Raw genomic sequence first — 9,640 nt, 5'->3', positions numbered from 1 at the left:
ATGGCCCAGCAAACGTGTTCCCGTTGCATGTTCGAGGTGTGTAGCCCCATTGAAAAAGTGCTATGTAAAAAACATATAGAGTTTCCATTGTCTGAAGCGGAAAAGAATGAAGCAAATAGAAGTTTCTATTCGGCTTGCGGAATTCCAGGAGTGATTGGTGCGGTCGATGGAACTCACATTCAATTGGTACGACCGGATCGAGACGAGCATTTATATTTTAACCGTAAGCTCAAACATAGCATTAATGCAATGGTGGTAAGAGTGATACAGTATTTATAAATACACATTTAAATGCAACTACATATTTATGTATTTATATATTTTAGATTTGTGACCACAAAATCCGCATAAGGGCAGTAGATGGAAGGTTTGAAGGTGCTTCGCATGATTCCCACGTCTGGAGCCTATCTTCAGAGCGTGTTTGCTTAAAGGCGAATTTTGAAAATGGAGACAGAGGAGTGAGAATTCTTGGTAAGATTAACATACTTTAGGTATTTCGCCTGAGGATTTGCTTCGCAGTTTTTCTAACCACATACTTATGTTTCTTTATTATAGGAGATTCTGGATATCCCCTCGAGCCATGGCTGCTAACACCATACAGAAACGCAGCAGAGAACTCTGACGAAATTTTTTTTAATGATAAGTTTTGCAAAGGAAGATCGTTAATCGAACGAACTTTTGGAGTATTAAAAGGCGGGTTTAGATGCCTCTTAGCTGCAAGAGAGTTGCATTATACACCCGAAAAAGTGGTTCAAATTCTAAACGTATGCTGTGCTTTGCATAATATTTGCATTTTATACAAAGTGGAAGATCCTTCAAACATTGTTTTCGAGCGAAATGACCCTTCAAGTGCCAATGTCGATGCACAAGAAAGCCGAAATTTATCAAATATCGCCAAAAACATTAGGGAACAAATTAAAAATAATATGGTTAACTGGAGAAACCCAAACTAAAGAAATAAAATATATGAATTGTTCAATTATTTTTGTTCATGTATTTTGAAATAGTTTTTACATACACATATGTATACAAATGTATGTGAATTTAAAACATAAAAATATTAAATTAAAATAAATTCGCACATGTTCACATATACACTTATGGCATTAAAAGGTACATTTTTTTTTAAAATTTTTTAATTTTCATTTTTTAATGTAAATACGTACATATATGTATGTATGGTTCAAATTAAAAGGTACAATATTTTTCACTTTTTAATGTAATATATATATGTAAATATATTTAGTTAAATTAAACATAAAAGCATTCAATTAAATCAAAATTAAATTCACTTCAATAAATTTACGTCATTAAATTAAATAAAGCGTACTGACTTTTTCTTTCAACATTGTACACATTATCACATACGTTTATACACTCTTATATTATATATTTATACAGTCTTTTATATTCATTTGGTTAATTATTTGGTAATTAATATTAAATTTAGCATCATTTTTGTAAAATCACATATTTTTTTATAAATAGGTACGGTCTTATTAGTATATATACATAGTGAAACAACACCTCTTTTGATTTACTGTGCCTGTCGCTTTGAGCTAGAGATCAACTCGTTGGTACTTGCTTCAACAGCTAGGACCTCCTTTTGTAGTTCTAGTTTGGTTAGCTTCATCTTAATTTTTGTATTGTCTACTGTTTGCTGGTAAAGGAACCTTTCTTTCTCCAGCTTTAGTCGGCATTCTTGTAGCTCTCGTTTTTTTTTTCATTTCGCTGTAAATGTTTATCAAGTTCGAGTCTATTTCGTTCAGCAAATTTGTTGAACGCTTGTGGTACTCGATTTGATTCGACACTTGATGTTCCAACAGACTTTGCTTTCTGCGCGGAGTTTTGGCGGTGTTCGAACAAGTGGGAAGCTCTTCTTGCTCGCTTTCTTCTGAGCCTGTATGTTCATTATCTGAGCACGAGTTCCCCGACCCGGCGGAACTGTCTGCTCGTGCTACCGGACTCCCACGTTGTACCACCGGACTCCAACGTTGTACCACCGGACTCCCACGTCATACCACCGGACTCTCACGTCGCGCCACCGGACTCTCCCTCGGTTGTATTGAAGCCGACTTTGGCTTAGCACCAAACCTCGAGGTGCTAATGGTTCCGCTCATGGACTTATCTGCACTCAATAGCTCACTTACTTCTTCTTCTAGGTGTGTTAACGGCACAAACCCCGACGGACCCCCACCAGTTCCGGAAACGCTTGTCTTGTTGCGTCGCATTTTTGATTTTAGATGCACTTTGTAATCAGCCCACACCTAAAATTTTTTGCATTTAACTATGTACATAAATAGCTACCGAGAAGTACTTACTTTTTTCCAACCAGCAACATCGCGCGATGGTGGACCAACTGCATTTAGCTGTGATGTTGCCCTCTTCCACAAATTTGAGGCAGCATTTCGACCATTCGCGGACTTTAGTAATCCCTTCGGCAAGTCGGAATGCGCCTTCATGAAGTCCACGAGCACTTCGAATTGTTTTTGTTGCGTGTGCTTCATTTTAGATTTTTCCCTAAAAAACATTAACAACACTATTTATTAAGTGTTTAAATAAACATAAAAAATATAACAACACACAGTTTTTGGTAAAAACTTACATTTTTTTGCCGCGCGACTGAGTTTTGTTGTAGGAAGACAGATTCGAATTTACAGGGCAATTGACATTCGCTTTCGCGATACAGAGTGTACGCAATTCGAAAGGGAAAAATGAATGCGAAAGGGAAAAAGCAAATCCGAAAATGTCAAATGTCAGTTGCGATAGTTGAGTTACAGAGTGTCGATAAGGCAAATGCGAAAAAATTTCCATTCTCATCGCAATACAGAGTAGCCCCCCAGGCCTTGCAACAGTATATCTACATGCATAAAAGTAAGTATGTACTATTCGCTTAATTCACAAAGGCCCTAAATAACAGATTTTTCGAAAGTGTGTTTTTCGCACATTTTGGTATGATATATTAAATAAAATACAGCCAACGATATGTATACATATATAAATCCCAAACGAACAGAATATATTGTGAGGAATATTAGCAACACTAAGGGATAAGGCTGAGTAAAACAGCACTGTGCTGTGTTATTGTGTTAAAACTCAGTAATGTGCGGCACGCACACGCACACATCGATTAATTTATAACACAGTGGCACACTCGATGGCACAAAGCTGACTGTTTCTATAGCACAGGGAATGACACTCAGGTCGTAAGTGCACATTCATACATACATAGTCCATTGTGCTTGTGTGTTGATTGTACTCATAATCTTGCCTGTGTATTACGTTTAAAAGATGTGGGCACAAAATGTATACTCTAAGTTGAAATAAGTTATATAACGTAGATTCCCTAAACATGGGAGTATGCAATAAGATAAATTTTGCCACGATTTACTTTCCTAAATGGCGTCAAATGAAGCGTTAGAGGTAAGTAACACAGTATTGTGCTCTGATATTGTGCCAACACTCATATCGACTTTCGATAATCAGTTGTAATACAATTGTGTCAACACAATGTGTTAACACTGCAAAGTGTGCCTGTGTTACTGTGTTAACACTCAAAAAATAGTGTCATTACCCACCACTACTAAGGGATACTATCATCTCTAAGCTGATACTCAATAGTGACTTGTATGCACATAACCAAATTAATCATTATGTCCATACAAGCAGCGGAGAGCAACGCCAACCAATGCATATATCTGAGATACTCCCAAAAGTAGGCAATAATTTGTGCAAGTGTCACTCACATATACACGCGCATATGAGAAGCTATAAACGTATTTATAGCTGGTAATTTTATAGCTGATAACTAACTAGTAAATTCTAGAAATAGAAGCGCCTAGAAATCAAACAGTATAAAAAGCAGCAACAGTTGAGGCACGACAATGAGTTTGATTTAAGCACGCTATCTGCCGAGAAGTAGTAGTATTGTGAGTACTTGAATAAAGGCTATTTTGCATTATTGAATAGTGGAGTTATTTATTCAACAGTTTAGTGATTCGAACGTTAGTAGAAGGTTGCAAATAAGAGGAATTTCAGTAAATTCGTTACAATTGGTGTCAGAACCCTGCAAACATCGACTACCGAAACTACCAATACAATCATAAACATTTCTAACTCACTAATACCAATGAAAAGAAAGTAAATTAGCATTTGGTAAACTTTTAGTAGCCATCCGTTATAATTACCAATCCTTCAAACCTTCAGGCCATCCCTCCCTCCCCACCCCCAAGTTTATTGAGGAGCTAGGGGTCGCCAGAGCCTCGCCTGTTAGTGAAACAGGATTCGCCGCGGATAGGTGAGGTTGACAATTGGGTTTGGAAAAGCTATATATTGCGCTGGCAACCTGAAGGGTTGCGCTACACAGCCCCTTGAATCTGGTATTTTAGTCGCCTCTTACGACAGGCATACCTACCGCGGGTGTATTCTGACCCCCTAACCCGCTGGGCTGAGGAGCGCTTATCATTGCAGGCACAAATGTCTTCGCACTTAGAAGCACATAATACAAAAATTGTACAACTCGAGGACAAAATGGATGCCGAGATAGAAGCTTTGAGAGGTCGTAGACAGGAGTTGCAAATAAATAGCGCAGCAGTTTCAGCCAGTAATCCAAAGGTAAAGACACCATCCTTTGACGGTTCTGTTGCTTTCCAGGTCTTTAAGCTGCAGTTTGAGAAGACCGCAGCAGTGAGCAACTGGAATGCTGAAGATAAAGTTGCAGCTCTATTCGTAGCATTGAAGAGGCCAGCAGCCGAAATCCTACAGACGATTCCCGAAGGAGAGCGGAACAACTATTAAGCATTAAAGGCCGCTGTAGAACGACGTTACGGAAGCGAACATAGGAAACAAATATAACAAATATAATTGCAAAACCGCTGCCAAAAATCTAACGAGACTTTGCAGGAGTTTGCTTCGAACATTGAAAGATTGGCTCATTTTATATATGCGGACGCACTGAAAGGGTAAAGATTCAGAGCTTTATAAACGGCATACGGGACGCCGAAACGAAGCGAGTCAAATACGCGAACCCAAAGCAAACATTTGCTGAAACGGCGTCCCATGTATTGACTCAGGAAACGGCGTTACTATTGAGTAAACCAGCATACAAAGATCATAGTGTAGAAGTGAAAAGGCCAGAATGGGTAGACACAATTTTAGAAGCATTAAAAGGAACGCAGCAGAAAAACGATGTGACGGCACCATCGTGCTTTAAGTGTGGAAAGCCAGGGCACATTGCACGTTATTGCAGTACCAATACCAATAGTTCCAACAATGTGGGTGGCCGTAAACGCTGAGCTGAAGGAGATGAGGAAATCTACAAGTCCACTCAATCGTTAAACTAAAGCGAGTCAGCCGCAAAGGGGCGACAGCTGGCTCCCTCAGTAGAATGCCCGATAATCTCTATCTCGAAAATTGGAAGAAGGTCAAACAATCTTACTGTCGGAGGCCACATGGATGGAAAGGAACGTTTACTGACTGTAGACACGGGTGCATCTCATTCCTTCATTCGATCAGATTTATTCAACAAGAAGATAAGACCATTGCTTGGAGCAAGATTACGTACAGCCACGGGAGAGGACACCTAGGTAATTGGAGAATTAGCATGTGAAGTAGCAATTGGGAACGTCATGGTACTACACAATTTTATAGTGGCAGAGATTGTTGATGAAATCATAATTGGAGTGGACTTCTTAATCGACCAAGGCATCAAGATCGACATGCAAAGTAAGACGATGCGATATAAGAACATGGATGTGCCACTTAATTTCGGCTACGAGAAAGGCTACAGCAGTAAACGAAAGCTGGTGGAACAAAGTCAGCAAATACCAGCAAAATTAGAAGCAGTCATCTGGGCAAAGGTTGATGGAGATTGTGGGACAAACAAATTGTGGGTTGTCGAGGCAGCAAACAGATCAACACCGAACGTACTTGTAGGAAAAACCCTGGCTATGACAAAACAGGATGGACGTATTCCGGTAAGCGTACCCAATGAATTCAAGACACCACTTAAACTGACAAAAGGAGCCATATTGGGAAGATGCCAAGAGGCTGAAGTAGCTATTAACTGTGAGCAGCTCCAGGAACACGTTTCAACTAGCAATACTGATATTTCAAATGACATCACGGCATGGACGGAGAAGCTAGATCATGATTATCAGATTAAGGCAAAGCAACTGCTCCTTGTAGGGTTTTCTACTTGAGTTAAATATATTTTATTTTTGTAAATTATTATACTCAGCTGAGCAGAGCTCACAGAGTTTATTAACTTTGTTCGCATAACGGTAATCCGTAACGGCATAAACTAATCGAGATAGATATAGACTTCTATATATCAAAATGATCTGGGTGAAAAAAGAAATTCATTTAGCCATGTCCGTCCGTCTATAAACACGATAACTTGAGTAAATTTTGAGGTATCTTGATGAAATTTGGTAAGTAGGTTCCTGGGCGCTCATCTCAGATCGCTATTTAAAATGAACGAAATCGGACTACAACCACGCCCACTTTTTCGATATCGAAAATTTCGAAAAACCGAAAAGTGCGATAATTCATTACCAAAGACGGATAAAGCGATGAAACTTGGTAGGTGCGTTGACTTTATGACGCAAAATTGAAAATTAGAAACATTTTGGGCAATGGGCGTGGCACCGCCCACTTTTAAAAGAAGGTAGTTTAAAAGTTTTGCAAGCTGTAATTTGGCAGTCGTTGAAGATATCATGATGAAATTTGGTAGGCATGTTACTCCTATTACTATACGTGTGCTAAATAAAAATTAGCGAAATCGGATGACGAACAGACCCACTTTTAAAAAAATTGTTTTTTAAAGCCAAATTTTAACAAAAAACTTAATATCTTTACAGTATAAAAGTAAATTATGTCAACATTCGACTCCAGTAATGATATGGTGCAACAAAATACAAGGATAAAAGAAAATTTCAAAATGGGCCTAACTCTGCCCTTTTTCATTTAATTCGTCTAGAATACTTTTAATGCCATAAGTCGATCAAAAATTTACCAATCCTTGTTAAATTTGGTAGGGACATAGTCGACCGTCTGTCCTTCCGCTCGGCCGTTAACACGATAACTTGCGCAAAAAATGATATATCTTAACTAAACTTAGTTCACGTACTTATCTGAAGTCACTTTATCTTGGTATAAAATATGGCCGAAATCCGACTATGGCCACGCCCACTTTTCCGATATCGAAAATTACGAAAAATGAAAAAATGCCACAATTCTGTACCAAATATGAAAAAAGAGATGAAACGTGGTAAGTGGATTGGTTTATTGACGCAAAATATAACTTTAGAAAAAACTTTGTAAAATGGGTGTGACACTTACCATATTAAGTAGAGGAAAATGAAAGAGTTCTGCAGGGCGAAATCAAAAGCCCTTGGAATCTTGGCAGGAATACTGTTCGTGGTATGACATATATAAATAAATTAGCGGTACCCGACAGAAGATGTTCTGGGTCACCCTGGTCCACATTTTGGTCGCTATCTCGAAAACGCCTTCACATATACAACTAAGGGCTACTCCCTTTTAAAACCTTCATTAATACTTTTAATTTGATACCCATATCGTACAAACACATTCCAGAGTCACCCCTGGTCCACCCTTATTGTGATATCTCGAAAAGGCGTCCACCTATAGAACTAAGGTCCACTACGTTTTAAATAATCATTAACACCTTTCATTTGATACACATGTCATACAAACACATTCCAGGGTTACCCTATGTTTATTTTGCTAAATGGTGATTTTCCCTTATTTTGTCTCCAAAGCTCTCAGCTGAGTATGTAATGTTCGGTTACACCCGAACTTAGCCTTCCTTACTTGTTTTTGAATTATTTTTATTTTGTATATTATTTCAAAATGAAAATTTTATTGAGTTATTTTAAAAATTTAAAAATGTAAAGATATTTAAATTAAGTAATAAATAAAGATTTATTAAAATATATAGTTATTACTATATTTGACCAGGATGGTTCCAAAGCAGGCCGCACCAATGTTGTGAAACATCAAATTGACACCGGAGACGCGAGGCCGATACGACAAGCTCCTCGTAGTGTTCCACTGGCGAAGCGGGAAGTTGTGAGTCAAATCGTACATGAAATGAGCGATAGCGGCGTTATCGAACCATCAGCTAGTCCATGGAGCTCACCGGTGGAACTTGTGAAGAAGAAGAATGGGAAAATGAGGTTTTGCGTGGACTACCGCAAGTTGAACGACGTCACGAAAAAGGCTAGCTACCCATTGCCAAGAATTGACGATACTCTGGACTCACTGGTTTTCCACACTGGACTTGAAAAGCGGCTACTGGCAAGTTGAGGTGAAGGAGGAAGATAAAGAGAAAACAGCCTTCACTGCCGGTGATCGTCTTTGGCAATTTACAGTGATGCCTTTAGGATTTTGTAATGCACCAGCTACTTTTGAGAGACTCATGGACCAGGTACTGAAAGGACTACATTGGAAAACATGCTTGGTGTACTTGGCCGACATCATCGTATTTTTTTTTTTTTTTTTTTTTTTTTAATGGACGTTGTGGCAGCGCGCTGCCCTCAAGTGGCCCAATGAAACCAGGCTAATCCTGTTCACGCGATCGATTTATATATATATATAATAACTTTTTTTTTTTTTATTTTGCCGAGTCTTTGATGGGCAGCGGTTTGTCAAGCGTCACGATCTGAGACTGCTCAGCTACAAAAGAAATTTCATCAGCCAAGCGTAATACTTAAAGAGAACAGAAGCAAACGTATTATACATTAATTTAGAGAGGTGAGAACAATTTTTTTTATAGAAAAAGGGGAGTCCGAGCTATCAAATGTGTTTGAGTGAGAGTTATAATCTTGGCATAAACGCCGAAAAGGTTCATTTTGTTCGAAATTCGTTCTACATTGTTTCAGCAGAAGAGGTTTGAAGTGTCTCGATGTCCGAGAGGGAACGCAAAAGTTCACACCATTCAGAAGGAATGGGCTCGAAATTGATCCATTTAAAAGTTTTGTCATAAATATTACACCAAGCATTTCCCTTCGACTAGCAAGAGTTGGAAGATTGATAAGCTTTAATCGATTAGTATAAGGTGGAAGATTAGTTAAAGAGTCCCATTGGAAATTTCTTAAGGCAAATAGTAAAAATTGTTTTTGTATTGATTCGAGACTGTCTGCATGGACTTGATAACGCGGATTCCAAATTATCGAGCCGTATTCTAATATTGGCCTAACTAATGTTGTAAAAAGTGCTTTAGTTATGTAAGGGTCGTTAAATTCTTTTGACCACCGTTTAACAAATGCAAAAACTCCTTTGCCTTTATTCACTGTAGCATTAATATGAAGATTGAAACTAAGTTTGGAATCCATCATGACTCCCAAGTCAATAAAATTATTTACAGTTTCTAGACTATAGTTGTTAATTGTATATGAAGCTGGTGGCGAAACTCTCCGAGAAAAACACATGAGTTTACATTTTTTGAGATTGAGCGGCATATAATTTACATTGCACCAGGTAACCAAGTGATTTAAATCTATTTGAAGCAAGGAATGTTCCTCAACCGAGGCACATGATTTGAAAAGTTTTACATCGTCTGCGTACATCAAGATTTTTGAGTATTTAATTGTACCAGATATATCGTTTAAGAACA

The 9,640-nt window shown here is 38.3% G+C and overlaps 1 protein-coding gene across 1 annotated transcript; it reads left to right on the top strand.

Moving 5' to 3' along the window:
- On the top strand, positions 1 to 991 carry LOC137241541 (putative nuclease HARBI1). Its single transcript, XM_067769130.1, has 3 exons — positions 1 to 255; positions 327 to 471; positions 556 to 991. Exons 1-3 carry the CDS (start codon positions 1 to 3, stop codon positions 951 to 953), a joined length of 798 nt encoding a protein of 265 aa, XP_067625231.1. The 3' UTR covers positions 954 to 991.
- The last annotated feature ends 8,649 nt before the right edge of the window (positions 992 to 9,640 follow it).

This window comes from Eurosta solidaginis, chromosome 2, assembly GCF_040869045.1.
Source record: "Eurosta solidaginis isolate ZX-2024a chromosome 2, ASM4086904v1, whole genome shotgun sequence".
NCBI classification, from domain to species: domain Eukaryota; kingdom Metazoa; phylum Arthropoda; class Insecta; order Diptera; family Tephritidae; genus Eurosta; species Eurosta solidaginis.
The sequence above is the reverse complement of the archived record's forward strand: the minus strand, read 5'-3'. Positions and strand labels throughout refer to the sequence as shown.

Coding starts and splice junctions, on each gene's coding strand:
- LOC137241541 (XM_067769130.1), top strand. CDS start 1: ATGGCCCAGCAAACGTGTTCCCGTTGCATGTTCGAGGTGTGTAGCCCC. Junction 256..326: donor ATAGCATTAATGCAATGGTG/GTAAGAGTGATA, acceptor TATATATTTTAG/ATTTGTGACCACAAAATCCG. Junction 472..555: donor CAGAGGAGTGAGAATTCTTG/GTAAGATTAACA, acceptor TCTTTATTATAG/GAGATTCTGGATATCCCCTC.